This window comes from Littorina saxatilis, linkage group LG8 (assembly GCF_037325665.1).
Source record: "Littorina saxatilis isolate snail1 linkage group LG8, US_GU_Lsax_2.0, whole genome shotgun sequence".
In the NCBI taxonomy this organism is placed as follows: Eukaryota; Metazoa; Mollusca; class Gastropoda; order Littorinimorpha; family Littorinidae; genus Littorina; species Littorina saxatilis.
The window spans coordinates 532,886-549,316 of record NC_090252.1 but is presented as its reverse complement, the minus strand read 5'-3'; the positions used below and the strand labels follow the sequence as shown (position 1 = coordinate 549,316).

At 43.1% G+C, this 16,431-nt stretch overlaps 2 protein-coding genes across 4 annotated transcripts in view; one reads left to right on the top strand and one right to left on the bottom strand.

Moving 5' to 3' along the window:
* The window catches only part of LOC138972493 (uncharacterized), a 43,486-nt gene extending 38,528 nt beyond the window's left edge, over positions 1 to 4,958 (bottom strand). The window contains exon 1 of one of the 3 annotated variants that reach the window (XM_070345127.1): positions 4,855 to 4,958. Coding sequence is in view for 2 of the 3 variants with exons in the window: in XM_070345125.1 (XP_070201226.1) it covers positions 3,509 to 3,553 (45 nt within the window). In the remaining variant the exon portion in view is untranslated. The other 2 variants (XM_070345126.1, XM_070345125.1) reach the window with 2 other exon arrangements.
* Positions 4,959 to 7,369: 2,411 nt separating this feature from the next.
* Positions 7,370 to 16,019, top strand: LOC138972489 (uncharacterized). The gene is made up of 7 exons (XM_070345117.1): positions 7,370 to 7,617; positions 8,468 to 9,313; positions 9,619 to 9,824; positions 10,185 to 10,314; positions 12,794 to 12,967; positions 13,572 to 14,385; positions 15,471 to 16,019. Exons 1-7 carry the CDS (start codon positions 7,441 to 7,443, stop codon positions 15,875 to 15,877), a joined length of 2,754 nt encoding a protein of 917 aa, XP_070201218.1. The 5' UTR covers positions 7,370 to 7,440; the 3' UTR covers positions 15,878 to 16,019.
* Positions 16,020 to 16,431: the final 412 nt, after the last annotated feature.

Genomic DNA, 16,431 nt, shown 5'->3' with positions numbered 1-16,431 from the left:
AGGCCGCAATTTTCTCCCCCCTTTCCTGTAACCTAGCTGGTGGGTTCAAGTGCTAGTCTTTCGGATGAGACGAAAAACCGAGGTCCCTTCGTGTACACTACATTGGGGTGTGCACGTTAAAGATCCCACGATTGACAAAAGGGTCTTTCCGCCTGGCAAAATTGTATAGGCATAGATAAAAATGTCCACCAAATACCCGTGTGACTTGAAATAAAGTGTAAACAAATTCCATCTCACACGGCATTAAGACTCAGGGCTTGGAAACATGAATACACGCATGCAGGAAAAAATAAAAAAAATGGGTAGCTATACTGTATGGCAGCTCGCTTTCCCCATGCCCAGGGAGAAAGCAGCCCGAATTTCTGTGAGGTTACCCTCATGGACTATATAAAATCTTATCCTTATCCTTAATGACAAAATACTCCCTCTGTCTCTGTCTCTCTCCTTTGTTCCTAACGCAGTCTTGTCTTTACTACTCATTATTATTCAAACAGATGAAGAGGAGCAGTGTTGAGAGAAAGAGAGAGAGAGGGGGGGGAGAGAGAGACAGCGACAGAGAGAGAGAGAGAGACAGAGAGAGAGAGAGAGACAGAAAGAGAGAGAGATACAGACAGAGAGAGACAGAGAGAGAGAGACAGAGAGAGAGAGAGAGAGACAAACAGAGAGAGAGACAGAGAATCAAAAAACAAGAAAGGTAGGTTGTTGGAACGTTTGTTATTGAGAGACAGAGACAGAGAGAGAGAGAATGAGAGAGAGAGCGAGAGAAAGAGAGAGAGAGAGACACAGAGAGAGAGAGAGAGAGAGAGAGAGAGAGAGAGAGAGAGAGAGAGAGAGAGAGACTGAAAAACAGAGAGAGACAGAGATAGATTGAGGTAGATAGAGAGACAGAGAGAGAGAGAGAGAGAGAGAACTCGAACTCGAAAACTGTATTACCGAGGGATGATAGCATTAGGTCCATATGGTCCTTTCTTACAGCTAGTCCCTACTATACTGCACACATGAAATGAAGAACAAGTATGAAGAATAAAAAAAGAAATCAAATAAAACACAATCATGTAGGGAAAAGTATAACAAACATTGGTGTGCTTGTGGAAGCATATTATACATTTTCTCTGTTACGCTCCCTCACACACACTCGCACAAATTGTACACCGACTTAGTTGTTAGAGAGGTGCTTTCGGAGCTGTCTTTTAAAAGAAGATAATGACAGACATGACCTAATATTTACAGGTAGTCAATTCCAAAGGAACTCACCAGAATAAGAGAAAGTAGTTTTAAACAAATCGATGCGGGGTCTTGGCAAGGCAAGGTTATTTCGAGTGTTTGAATAATGTGACGGAGATGATTTGAAGAGTTGGATAAGATATGTTGGGGCGTCCTTATAGACGACTTTATACATAAATGAACATTTATTATTCAAAAGCTGCTTCTTTAAAGCACAGTAATCCCCCCGTAAACCATCACAGAGCTCCCCGAGCGTCTACATAATTATAGTACAAGCATACTTCCATTTGAACGCTCACCAAACGGGAACATCCTGGCTGCTTCCTGTCGAGCGTGAGAAATTTTCAAAGAATTTATTTTCGTGGACTTGGTCCTCAACAACAATGGCGCCTCGTTTTGGTGCTGGACGGCTGTTATGAATACTGGAAATCACGCCCGGACAGTAAGCCTCCCGTAAACCATCACAGATACTGTCAGGCTTTTACACACAGGACAAACACCCTTCCATTTGAACGCTCACCAAACGGGAACATCCTAGGTGTCCTACGTAAAGAGCGAGTAATTTTTAAAGAATTAATTTTGCAGATTGTCTCGAACACTTTTTGGACCCATCCTGAACTCAGGTCAAAAATGAGTTACTTCCCTTCGGGTCTCATTCTATCGATGTAAACTGGCCATCGCCGTGGATCGATGATTATCAGAATGTTTTTGGACCGTGGTGCGTTTTTGGGCTAGACCTAACTTTTAAAATCAAAATAATAAATTGACAGCTTGTTACACAAACATTCTTTGATCATAAAAGAATTCTTTTTTCATCAAGACAAGATCAGTACAATTCGAAGTTGTGAAAGTTTGAACAAAGAAGAGCCCGGAAGCAGGGTCACGCAAGAGTCGTAGCAGACGACGGTTTATGAATATCGCCGTTCCTCTCAACAGTCAAAAGCCATCGCTAGAGTTTTTGTGAACCACAGCCGTTTGTTTCGTGCATAAAAACGTGCTATTGTAAATAAGCTCACATCGAGTCTCATTCAAATGACTAACTGACGACTACATTGTGAAAAAGGGAAACTGGATCACACGGGTTCACGATGGCTCAGGGGTAAGATAAACCACGCAAAAATAAATTCTTTGAAAATTGTTCGCTCTTTACGGAGGGCACCTAGGATGTTCTCAATCGGTGAGTGTTTAAATGAAATGGTGTTTGTACTGTGTGTAAAAGCCTGACCGTATCTGTGATGGTTTACGGGAGGCTTACTGTGCCTTTAAGCGTAACATCCCAATACTTTTAATCTGTTCCTTTGTAGAAAGGGATGGACTGGGCAGAACTAGTTTAGCAGCTCTACGATGGAGTGAGTTCAGCTTCTTCAAGTGAACTTCACTACACCCGTCCCATACTATGGAAGCATAATCAATATGGGGTTTTATGTGGGCATTGTAAAATAGTTTTCTTGTGTCTAGATTAATAATGCTTTGTAACTTTGACAAAAGAAACAGGTTTTTAGCAATTTTTTTCCAGATCCCATTGATGTGAGTCAGTCTGCCATTTGAGATTATTATCAACAGTAAGTCCCAGTAAACGGTGCTCATATACTTGCTCAATGGAGTGCTCACTTAGGGATAGACTCTGTGGTAAGTCTCGTGCGTTTCGATTCATTCAAAGATGCAAAGATTTTCGTTGTTGATACCAACGGACTTGACGCTCACTTTCTGCACGCTGAGAACGCCACTTCCTACAGTGACGCTGAGAACGTTCAAAAATACCATCAAAATATTAATTCTGCCCTACAGCGTTTTAGTTGGTCCATGATAGGTCCAACCATTTGTTTTCCTAATTTATGTCAAGCCTCTGATGCCAAGAAATTGAGTGACGCCGACCCGCTTTGAATTTTCAACTGTAATATGACTAAGGAGTTACGCCCCTTATCCGTTCGTTATCAAAGCCTTGTGTAGGGAACGTCATGGCTTTGAGTTCAAAATGCAGGTCGGCTTGCCAAAGCTGCAACGGGAAATCCCGAATGTCTCACACTTTCGGCGTGTGCGGTGGCCGGTGTCGGGTGTGTTTCTGTGTGTCTTACTTTGCGGTCGAGTCTGTGTTCGTGCGTTTGAACTGACTTGATGAACAGCAGACTTTTATTGTTCAAGAACTGAAAGCTCGCTCTTCAGAGAGAGAGAGAGAGAGAGAGAGAGAGAGAGAGAGAGAGAGAGAGAGAGAGAGAGAGAGAGAGAGAGAGAGAGAGAGAGAGAGAGAAGAGAGAGAGAGAGATGTTTCAAACAACATACATACCGATGGAAGTCCCATGGCAATGAATAACAAAAAATGCAAATACATTATGGAAGACTACACAAACGGTTTGATACAAGAATCCTTCCAATGAATGATCAGATAAAACACACACCACTAAATGAGAAAGCGGGCAGATTGAGATGTCCGGAACCATCACGCATGGCCCGGAACCCTGAAAATTGTCTCCGCGGAAACTTAGGCTACCTCACTGCACATTTTCGTCAACAACTTGTTCAACTTTCGGCAGATACGACGAAGATGTGCGTATCGAAGTGGCGCCATATACTGCATATCGTATCTGACACATTTAGCTACCACGCTTCACATAGCGCAACCGCTTACTTACATCTGTTCTGCGCGAACTTAGAATCCGGTTTCATTCTAGAATGGACCGGGTCCAGGTTGGAATTCTAACCCTGCGCAAGTACAGGGGTGCCATTCTAGAATGAAACCCTTGTTGCTGGTCCATTCTAGAATCGGCCGTGCGCAAGGTTGGAATTTGGGTCCAAGTTGGAATAGTCATTTCAGTTAGACTATCACACAGCCAAAGCCAAAAATGTGGATTTTCTGTTTGTTTTTGTTTTTTGTGTGTTTGGTTGGGGGTTTTTTCTCGGGTTTTTTACACTTTACTCAAAGTCATCGTGAATTGGGATTGTGATGTTCTGAAAGTGATTACGATTTTGAGAGACACTCAGCACTGATCGCTACGAACGGAAATTTCCGGACTGACAGTGTTTTGCCGATCTCGCTTGTAACTTTTAATCTTATTCATATACATGAAGTTGGTCTTCTGAATTGTGAAGATATAATGTCAACTTTTTTTTAAACCTGTGACAACAGCTCTATAACTCACTCTGTCCTTCTGTTGGTCTGTCTGTCGGTTAGTCGGTCTGACCGTCTGTCTGTCTGTCTGTCCAAAAAATTGTCAAAAAACCGGACATTTCCGAGAGGGAGACAGCGCTGACATTGCAAGCGGCCGCAACCGGCTCTCATCACAAAAACAACTGCCCTGCAAACAATACCGCCCTGGTAGTCCCCCTTGCTATGGTCTGCCTTTGTTTATTGCGTACTCAGGAGTGTCAACTTTCTTGACATGACATGACATCGCAAGATCGCCAAAGGATTTTTTTCAGGGGTAGACAAATCAGCCCCATTTTATCAAAGGGAAGGTGCAGGTGGAGATAATTCAAGGGAAGACAACTCTGTCTTACCTACAAACATTACGGCCCCCTTTATTCAAGGGTTTCATTCTAGAATGGCACCCCTGTACTTGCGCAGGGTTAGAATTCCAACCTGGACCCGGTCCATTCTAGAATGAAACCGGATTCTAAGTTCGCGCAGAACACATCGATCACAACACACTGAGCCGATTCCGACCCGTTATTTCCGTGATTGTCACCACCAAGGAAATTATCTTGCTCAGTGACGACCGGCTAACTGCCTGCACCGCATGTGCATGTTGTGCTCGTTCGCTGATTGGTCAAAACAAAAAGTTATTTTTACACTTACGTGTGATTACGTATTCATGTCGTCTCTCAACGGCGCGAATCAATATAAAGGCCTACACATTTTTCAGACTGCGTTTCGTGACAGGTTCTTCATTGTCGGAGCGTAGGCCTGTTTGTGCTACCCTACAAACTACGCAGTTACCGCAGTAGAATAATAGTCAGCCTCTCTAACGTTTTAAGTTTGACATTGCATTCGAAAAAAAACAGGTGTTAAAAAACAGAATCTCGTTACAACCAAAGCAACATTCATAATGCAACACACACACGCACGCACGCACGGGCGCACTCTCGCAAGCACGCACGCACGCACACACACACACACACACACCAACACATACAACACACACACACACACCAACACACACACACACAAACACACACACACACACACACACACACACACACACACACACACACACACACACACACACACACACACACACACAAGCACCCACATGAAATTTTTTTATTTTTTTATTTTTTTTACCCAACATCTATTTTTGTGTCCGACGTAAGAATTATGAGGCCTGATACTATTCTTAACACACACGGTAGGCCTACTGTTCTAGAACTTTCGCCTCCGCTGTAAGCATAGAACGATAGACTTCAGTCGCAAATAATATGATGCACAGATCACGACGAACGTACGTTTCTGTTGGAACTGGTATTCTTACGGACTTGCGGTTTTGATCAGGGAGAACATAAACGCAAGCTTGATCTCTTGTCTACTGTACCTACTTGTATGTGCTTGCTAATATTAACAATGCAGCTGCTGTACGGATAACATTGTGTTTTGATGTTGTTAATTGCTATTTTGTTTCGTTTGTGTTGCTTTTTTTGTGTGTTTTTTTAGTGTGTGGATCTAATCCCTTTTTTTTTATAATTTTTTTAAACTTCTTTGTGGTTGTTCTGAAGAATAAACAATGTCCTTAAAGGAATATAACACCGACTGATTTCCCAAAATACTACTGATACTGTAAAGTTGTAATTTATGTTTTCGTTTATGCTGGAGGGAAGAGAATTTACGACTATTTCAGAAAGCGTTGACAATGTGAGCAAATCAACAGAAATGTCGAGAACAATTATCGAGATGAGCCGGCAGCCGAATGTTGTGATGATTTCTCGTAACTTAATTCTCTTTTCAATCACTAATAGTCAACATATTAGAAGTAACAGTCCTAGTACCCTGAATTGTGACCAGTATAGTATTACCACGACCATGCGAGTGAGATGCTGCCAGGTTTGCTTCCTTTGTTCTGAAGATTTTGATTTTCGATATTTTTGTTTGGGACATCATTAAAAAGATGAAAAAGGTGTCATTCCTTGGAAAAACTTACCCATTTGTTTCTGAATCAAAGTATTCGTTTTTTGTGGTTATTTTTATTGTGATATATAGCTGGTCAGGCAGCTAAATTGTTTAGCAGGTCAGTTGGACACGATCAATCCCGGTTAAGGTCAAATTAATTACATATGGTTTACTAAGATGGTCATTAAGTAGTATCAACGATACAATACAAATGTGACGATCCAAATCACCCGTATGTACGAATATTATATCTGTCTCTCTCTGTGTCTCATTGTCTGTATCCCTCCCTGTCTCTGTCTGTTTCTGTCTCTCTTGGTCTGTATGTCTGTCTGTCTGTCTGTCTGTCTGTCTCTGTCTCTCTATGTCTCTCTCAGATATTACTTTCATACCCTTCTCTTGCCTTTAATTTGAGTTACTACCCCCTCCCCCCTCCCTAACGACCCATTGTTGCTGAGTGCAGCTGTGGGACCAGGAAACACGAGTGTCATTCAAACTAAAGGGACAGGGCGAAGTACGAAGTAAACAACTAGAACAAAAACTATTGAATGATAACGAATTGAAGGGTGATTTATTTAAGCGATTTGTAGGGAAAAGTCTACTCATTTTCTTCGGCAGAAATGGATATGACAGGAACAGAACTATTACTGTTGTTTTATAGCTCACTGAAAAGTGCACTTGCCGTTCTAGCTTTCACCTAAATATGTGAGTTAAAACCGCTTTTTTATGTTACACTCCTGAATAAATCGTCTTAGTGCTCGATAGTGTTTTTTCCCTACATATTCTGCATTTTACTACGCCCCCCCCCCCCCCCCCCCCCCCCCGTGAAACAATACGAGTAGTGTCGAGTAAACAAAAAGATAAAAAAGAAGTGAACAAATTAAGTCTTTCCGTGAAATTTGTGAATTATAGTTTAGGCTGCTAACGTAACCGATCCATGAAATCCAGTCGTTAGTCTATAGTCTTGAATGTGTCGGCGTGTACTATTCATGATAGTTTCCATGTATATTGATTTGTTCAGGATGTATTCGTCTCTTTATTTACGCATGTGTCCATGTTGTTTTCAGAGAAAGTCGACGTCAGTGCTTTTCCTCGAAGTAAGTTATAGCGATTGTCACAAAATGGCGCGACCAGACTACACAGGCAGGGATATCAGCGTCCCGCCAGTCAGACGCAACGTGACACCAAAGCCGAAGACTCCACCCAATGGTCGCAGCACACAGGGGGTAAATCAGACCAACCTCAAACAGGTCAAGAGAAGGAAACTGGACAGGGAGACTGCGCGACTGCTGAAGGACGTAAGTAACAAGATATGTTGTAAGCATTCATTTTCTTCGGCAAATGTTGCCGAAATGGCCATAACTGTTTCGGCAAATTTTGAAAGGTTTTGGCAGTCATTCGAGGGCGTCATCTTTGCACCACTGTAAAAACGTTCAGCAAACCTGCGGGAATGACTGCAACATTTTTAACGATTAAAAAGGTTATGACATTTTGCAAACTGCGGAAGCTAGACAGCATTCCTTGTTATGGAAATGTTTATACTCTTTGTAGTTTGCAGTGGTCTAGTCATCATCTATTCGACCATTGGCAAGTAAGATATACATATGCAACCGGATCGATGCATTCGTGGGAAGCTGCCTGAAGCTAGATTTCAATATCAGTGTGTGTGTGTGTGTGTGTGTGTGTGTGTGTGTGTGTGTGTGTGTGTATTCTTTTTTCGATACATGTTTTGGACGACGTCATATCCTGTTTTTTTCACACAAATGTAGGCAGCAATTCATTGCATGTGTGTGTGAGCTGAGTGTGGCAGTGTTTGATAACCGTGTATTCAACTGTACTAAGAAACACGTTTCCCAATGTTGTTGCTGTTGCTGTGGTTGTGGTGGTGGTTGTTGTTGTTGTTGTTGTTGTCTCCAGTGTTGTTGCTGTTTTTGTTGTTATTGTTGTTGCTGATTTTGTTGTTGTTGTTTTGTTACTGTTTTTAGGTAAAGAATTGTCGTGTTTTATTCAAAAGGCTCAGCACTTGTCTGAACGGAGGCCGACTTCCAATCACATACCGTTCAGAGCAACATGTGCAAAGATATTCACCTATATTCCCATTACTCCTATTAGTAGACATGAGACTTCAATGCACATTTTTCTTGACAGGATCTGATGCAGGTGATGACAGCAGAAATACACATCACCTACACAAAGCTTCACACCAAAATGCACATGAAACCCCCTGTGCACTTCAACCGTGTCCGGTACGAGGAGCATGACGTCAGCGGCGTGTCACTGATGGTGCTGACACCTGCCGGTCAACTGAGTGACGTCAGAGAGGACGAATCGCAGCAACGGGTTCACCACACTCTGTCACGGCTGTTCAGTGAACTTGATAATGACCCGATGTTGAGTGAAGGTCCCATGTTTGTCATTTTCGATCTGGACTTTGACAACTACCTGAACGATGCAGACAGCTTGACCAAAGCTCTGGGGAGATGGAAAAGGCTCAACTCTGGAGACAGACCAGCAGGTGGGATCATGGAACGACACGAACAAAGCTCCCAGCAAAACACGTCATCAGTCCAGTTTTTTACCGACCGGCAATCTCATCACAACCATACAACGTATATATTTCAAAATCCACACGACCTTGAACCCGACTTGTCGGTGTTTAACAGACCCCGCGACCTTGACCCCAATCTGCAGCGAGGCAGGTTCGACATCTTGATCATCCACCCGCAAAAGGGCTTCATGATTTTTAAGGTCAAGGCCACTGGTGACGCGTTTGGCTTATCCCCGTACTTGCAAAGCCTGACGGGGCAACATGACGTCATCAGGAAGAAACTGAAGACGGCGCTTGAGCAACTGAACAAAGAAGAGGAGGTGTTGAGATACCTCATCAGTGACCTTAATGCAGGAAACATCCCAGTCACAAAAGGACTGATGCTTCCCAACCTGAAAAAGCAGACGGTTCGCCTGGCTCTGATGCAGGACCCCATTCTCCAGCAGGTGAGTTTTGTCACTGATTTGTTTTATGAGTGTGTGTGTGAAAAGCGTGTAAAATAAGATAAGTTAAGAACACTTTAATGTCCATTTTCATTTTACATAAACATGGACATTTTTCTTTTGGCCCCCACATCGTATTTCTAATAACACAAACACACGATGAAAAAGCATAATCGAACATAAGTACACTACTAAGACCAACTTATTACATGAGCATTTAAACAATGAGTTAGGGTGTTCTTAATTTCTGGTCCCTATGTGTGTGTAAAGGGGAATATGGCACTTGAATTTGAACCCAATCATTTCAGAAATTCGTGGGATGTCTGAAAGCCGACACCCTGGACATGGCGTTAGAGAAGTGCATCTTCTCTGACCACTTACCTCCTATGGGACAGTCCATGGACACCAGTCATGACGTCATCAGCAATCTGCGCTGCAATTGGTGGAAGACTCTTGTCGACCAAAGGTTAAACGACAGGATGCACAACACTTTGTATGAAGCGATCATTGCAAGGTAGTTCATGTTCATTTCATGTGATTTAGTTGAGGCAAATGTTCAGTGATGAGAGAAAAACACGGGCATACAAATTAGAGGAGGAAGTTTGCCTTGTTGTATTTAATCTGGTAACTGTTATCATATAGTCGATAACTTACTTTGAAGCAGTGAAACATGGAATTATTCTGCGATCTGTCTTCATTGCTTGGAGTTTATGTGACATTATTCCTCAAAGTGTAAACATTTTATACGAACGACGTTGAACAAAATGAGCATAGTCCCGAATCAACCTGGTGTAAGTGATAAAAAAGAGCGAATGTTTGATATTTACTCAGTAAGGCCGTGAACCTTACACGTGTATATATTGTCTTGATTCAGGTTCTGCGGTCCTGCCACCACCCAGCTGGTGAAGACAGCCCACAGTCACCTAGCGGACGTGTCCACCCTGCCCCAAGCCGTGCTGGAGACCTCTCACTGCTTCTCTCAGCCTGTCCTTACACAGTCACAGGTAGTGCTTTAATGCACACAATAAATAATGTAAAAATCATGGTAGGTCGCCCTTTTTATATTTAGTCAAGTTTTGACTAAATATTTTAACATCGAGGGGGAATCGAAACGAGGGTCGTGGTGTATGTGCGTGTGTGTGTGTGTGTGTGTGTGTGTGTGTGTGTGTGTGTGTGTGTGTAGAGCGATTCAGACTAAACTACTGGACCGATCTTTATGAAATTTGACATGAGAGTTCCTGGGTATGAAATCCCCGAACGTTGTTTTCATTTTTTTGATAAATGTCTTTGATGACGTCATATCCGGCTTTTCGTGAAAGTTGAGGCGGCACTGTCACGCCCTCATTTTTCAACCAAATTGGTTGAAATTTTGGTCAAGTAATCTTCGACGAAGCCCGGACTTCGGTATTGCATTTCAGCTTGGTGGCTTAAAAATTAAAAATCTGAAAATTGTAAAAAAAAATAAAAATTTATAAAACGATCCAAATTTACGTTTATCTTATTCTCCATCATTTGCTGATTCCAAAAACATATAAATATGTCACACGCTTTCCTTCTTTGCCACTACTAAAGCAAACGTGTGCAAGATTGTATGTTACGCGCTTTGGAGCATGTGCAAGAACGGATTCAAACTCGAAATCGTCCCCCCAAAAAACCCAAAATGCACACACGACTTTTATTTCTCCTGCTGTTATCGTTTCTTCTCTTTACAAATTCTTCAACGCTCAGAATACTGAAAACGGCATTCCAGACGACAGTACTGTTTCCATACGCGAATTTAGCTGCCCTTGGAAAGTGGCTCGCTCAGGAGGCCTGTTAGTCTGACACTATAAGGACAGAGTTGTGAACATAGATGACAAAGATCCCGGAAAGAACAAACATTTCGCGGATGCAGACACAGAAAGACGTCATGAAGATTGCGATGCTTCAAAAGATACAGACTGTGACGATGACTGTGACGTCATTCACATATACCGAGACGTCATTTATAGTTGTTCGGTCACTTTCGTCAAAAAGTAGATCTCTCCACAATGGCTGCTCCTGTGTTTAGGTTTATCAAGCGTGAGTACGCAAAACGTGTTTGTTCTCTCCTCTGTTGAAGCTGTGAGACATAATCGCCATTACGAGCTAGTCGTGTGACAGAGAGTTTTCTTGCACACTCGACTGCTGCTGTTTCACTCCGGCTAAAGCCGTCGTGAAACATCTACAGTCTCGTGTGCAAGAAAACTCTCTGTCACACGACTAGCTCGTAATAGCGGGTAATGTTATATTCGGATTAAAAACAAGCTCTGAAAATTAAATATATAAAAATTATTATCAAAATTAAATTGTCGAAATCAATTTAAAAACACTTTCATCTTATTCCTTGTCGGTTCCTGATTCCAAAAACATATAGATATGATATGTTTGGATTAAAAACACGCTCAGAAAGTTAAAACAAAGAGAGGTACAGAAAAGCGTGCTATCCTTCTTAGCGCAACTACTACCCCGCTCTTCTTGTCAATTTCACTGCCTTTGCCATGAGCGGTGGACTGACGATGCTACGAGTATACGGTCTTGCTGAAAAATGGCATTGCGTTCAGTTTCATTCTGTGAGTTCGACAGCTACTTGACTAAATATTGTATTTTTGCCTTACGCGACTTGTTTTGTATATATTTTAATTGTTTTTAGTATTAAAGTTAGATGTCAGAGAAAAAAAGATTCGCCTATTTGGTGTGCAAGTCGTGTGTCATTGCTTGTTATTTGTGTGTGTTTTCCAAAGTTAAGAAAATACTGGGTCGGGAGTAAAACAATAGGATGTATTTGGGAACCAGCAACTATGCAGGCCTTAACACCTACCAACACGGCTGCATCGTGGATTCCACTACCACACCTTATATTATTAATATGTAATACCCTTATTAAAGTTACCTGTCATAATTCGTATGCCTTTTTCGAAAAAATCTGTTTACTGTAATAGTTGGTTAGTTATTTAATATCTTTATGCAGTTGTCGATTTGACTGGTGTAAGCATGTTTATCTGTACTTTTATGTTCGTCCTTTGAGTTGTGCGATGTTGTACGTGCTAAAAGACCGGGTTCCATCCAAATGTAAACATGACATGGACTTTCACGTTTTTTAATCTTCGTGTATTTGTATTAAACGTTGTCCCCTTTCTTTTGTTTTTGATTTTTTCTCCTTTTGTTTAAAAATATTCTTTTTAACATTTTTCAATTTGTTAATTTTTCCTTCGAGCATTGCGTAAAAAACGAGCGATGTCATCATCGTGATGATAATCTTAAAACGTTTCGAAATAACAACAAAGAATTTGCTAAAAGTGTAATTCCTGTTTGTAACAATTGATATCGATACATTTTGATTAAACTTTTAAAACCTGACGTCTTCATTGTGTTTTGTTGGATTACTGATTTGTAACTTGACTGATTTCTGAAAGCATGTGATAGTATAAGCATTTACTTACTTGGATCTGGTCTTTCTCGTAGGTTGAACTTGTGCGACTTGATCATCCTCGTGTGTACCTGACGGGACCTTCAGGCACGGGAAAGTCAGTGTTGCTGATGCTCAAGGCCCGGGACCTGGCACAACAAGGAAAGGCAGTTCTGGTTACGAGTCTCTGGCCTGGGAGTGAGGCGGCCACTCGCAGTCTACACCAACAGGTTGGATTCTCACGACTCAAATCATATCAATAATATTTGTCTATTGTCTGTAATCCGATAGACTGTATGCCAAAAAACCCGCCTAGATTCTAGTTTTGAATTTGAAAGGAAATGGAATATAATAAGAGGAAGTCAAGATCATTCGGAAAAAACAAAACGATTGGAAGTGAAATCTGTGATATCGTACACTTTTGTTTTCTTTGACTGAAGCACATTCTTGCAGTATTAATTGTGTAAGGGGGACCAAACTGCTCACAATCGTATTTCTCCATAATTCTAGAAAGTTCTTGAAGGCGGCAATAGCAACGCTGCTCGTAAAACCTGTCAGTGCGCTGGAAGTCTGATAAAGGTCAATACGCAGAATCTGATAAAGGTCAATACGCAGAATCTGATAAAGGTCAATACGCAGAGTCTGATAAAGGTCAATAAGCAGAATCAATCTTTATAATGTTTGTTTCGTGTTGAACTCCGTACTTACTAATTAGCATTCAGTACTGAATCAGAAATGTAATATATTTTTTTCAAATATTACACCGCTTGCTCCATGTCATTAGAGCTGTGTCCATGTGTTGACCGTTCCTAACGCGTGCAGTTTATGAACCAGGTCAACCAGAACTGTCCCCCATCACGCAAAACGCCACTACTGGTCAGTCAGTCTCTGCGCCTTGAAGACATGGTGACCGAAGTGAAAGAAGCTGCAGGCAGAGCTAACAGTGACCCCACGGACCACTCCAGACCACAGGCAACGTCGGATCATCCAATGACACTGAACGACGACGACCTGGCCATGGACTGCCCGTATGAAGAAACAACGAACCACGCAGTGCGAGCAGACAGGAGCTATCAGTACTCCCCTACTGCAAGCGACACAACGGGGCAAAGCCATCATGGCTTTACAAACTCAGACAAACTCACCCACACACCAGGGCAAAACCATCTTGGCTTCAGGAAATCAGACAAACTCTATCTTATTCTGGACGAAGCTCCCTGGTTTCTGAACGAGTTCATTCAGCAGCTGGAAGCAAAACTCGGCAAGGACGGCTTTGTGGTGTGGGCGGCCTCTTCCTTTCCCTGCCGCGACCCCAAAGTTGACCACCAGGCCTCCAGTGACCCCAAGACCCGGCACCAGACAAGCAATGACCCAAGGGCGTTTTACCAGGTCACCATGACCCAGAGTCTCCGCCTTCCTCCCGTGGTAGTCAGGGAGCTGCAAGCCACGTCATTCTATCAAACGTACGTCACCCACCCCTACACGTCTCTGGACACCGGTGTCCTGGCAGGTATGCCCTCCCCCACAGACGGCCCCCCGGTGAAGAGGATCCATCACAAGCAGCACAGAGAGCCAGCAAAGTCCGTGTGGGACTGTGAGCAGTGCGGGGAAGAAGTGTGGACATTCCTCGTCCACGACTTGCACATCGGTAAGCCATGCAGCAAACGGCGGAACGCGGCGTGTTTTCTTCCATTACAACTATTTGTTTCAGCACTGTGATGAAATACACAGTCTAAATTCAACGCCACTCCACATGATAAAACTCTTAGACTGACTGACTATTAGGGTTTAACGTCCTCTTAGACCAACTGGTCTATATTGGGACAGGTATTGGTTATACGCTGAAGATATGGTGTGATACTTTAATTCGAACAAGCCCGCTGTGGCTGTCTTCTTCGACACACCAGCATTGGGTTTGTCTCGTCAAAGTATCGAAATACGATCATGATAATCAGAGACGAGAGATGATGCATGCGTGTCTTCGTGTTTTCCAAGCCCTGAGACTTTCGCTGTGAACGTGGGATCTTTTTCGTGCGGATGTGTGCACACGGGGGTGTTCGGACACCGAAGAGAGTCTGCACAAAGTTGACTCCGAGAAATAAATCTCTCGCCGAACGTGGGGATTGAACCCAAAAACTCTTAGCGAGGCAAAAGGTGCAGCACTAGGCCGGCCCCGTAGGAGTGTTGGAGTGAATACCCCACGACCAGTGGTATGGTTAGCAAAACACGCCTCAATCCACCACTACCCCACGACCAGTGGTATGGTTAGCAAAACACGCCTCAATCCACCACTACCCCACGACCAGAGGTATGGTTAGCAACACACGCCTCAATCCACCACTTCCCCACGACCAGTGGTATGGTTAGCAACACACGCCTCAATCCACCACTACCCCACGACCAGTGGTATGGTTAGCAACACACGCCTCAATCCACCACTACCCCACGACCAGTGGTATGGTTAGCAAAACACGCCTCAATCCACAACTACCCCACCCGTCGAGGAGTGTGCGTTTGATTGTTCACACTTATTCGTCACAAGGAATTACAACAACGTATCTTAACCCAATTTTTTATGACAGAATATTATAACCTTTCAATGTTTATCAAAGGGGAAGAAGATCTACGAGATACGTGCAGTTTTCTAAGATTTGTCATTCTATAGACACAGTCTCATCCACATACAAATGTTCAACACAGATGACTGAGTAAAGCCTGTATCATTTTATCCAGGAGACGTCAAGAATGCAAGTGAGGACCACGGGACAAAACAACAGCTAAACTTCAGTGACGTCCTCATCTCAGGCTACAACGTGCCTCGTTCTGCAGAGAAGATGTTCCTCAAGTGTCTTGTCAGCAAAGACGTTCCCCTTGTCTCACTCTCAGGCAGCGAAGACGTCGAGAAACTCGCCCGTCCCAGCACAACGGACTCTGTGCAAGTCGTTCAGCCAGAGAGCATCCTGGGATTACAGAGAGCAGTGGTGGTTGCCATGGGAACCAGTGACGTCAGAGAGACGTACCCTCGTTACGTGGACCCGTGGTATGACGTCATGGCTTGCTGTAAAGCGCAGCTGGTTCTTGTCGGAGAACCGGAGATCAGCGTGAGGGAACTGTTGGTTTCCCTTTCACTTCAAGACTGAGCTAGAAACACAGCTGGCCATTTTGGGAGAGACAGAGCTGAGCTTGAGATAATTGCTGGGCTCCCTGTCTGTTAAAAAAATAGCCAGATACACAGTTGGTTTGTTGGGAGATGGAGGATTATGCGTGGGTGGGGATGGGAAGGGGGGGGGGCGATGCAGAGCTGGCTATTATTATTATTATTATTATAGTGAGTATTTCTACGCACATACCCTCCCAGAGGGGAGGCTCATGGCGTTTACAATATGCAGTGTGAGATGGAATTTTTTACACAATATATCACGCATTCACATCGGCCAGTAAATCTCAAGCGTGTTAGGCGAGTATATACTTTTCACGGCCCATTATTCCAAGTCACACGGGTATTTGCTGGACATTTTTATATATGTCTATACAATTTTGCCAGGAAAGACCCTTTTGTCAATCGTGGGATCTTTAACGTGCACACCCCAATGTAGTGTACGCGAAGGGACCTCGGTTTTTCGTCTCATCCGAAAGACTAGCACTTGAACCCACCACCTAGGTTAGGAAAGGGGGGAGAAAATTGCGGCCTGAC

Excerpts from the sequence above, each read along its gene's own strand:
- LOC138972489 (XM_070345117.1), top strand. The coding sequence starts at position 7,441 with ATGGCGCGACCAGACTACACAGGCAGGGATATCAGCGTCCCGCCAGTC. Across the intron at positions 7,618-8,467 it reads CTGCGCGACTGCTGAAGGAC|GATCTGATGCAGGTGATGAC; the intron begins GTAAGTAACAAG and ends TTTTCTTGACAG. Across the intron at positions 9,314-9,618 it reads AGGACCCCATTCTCCAGCAG|AAATTCGTGGGATGTCTGAA; the intron begins GTGAGTTTTGTC and ends CAATCATTTCAG.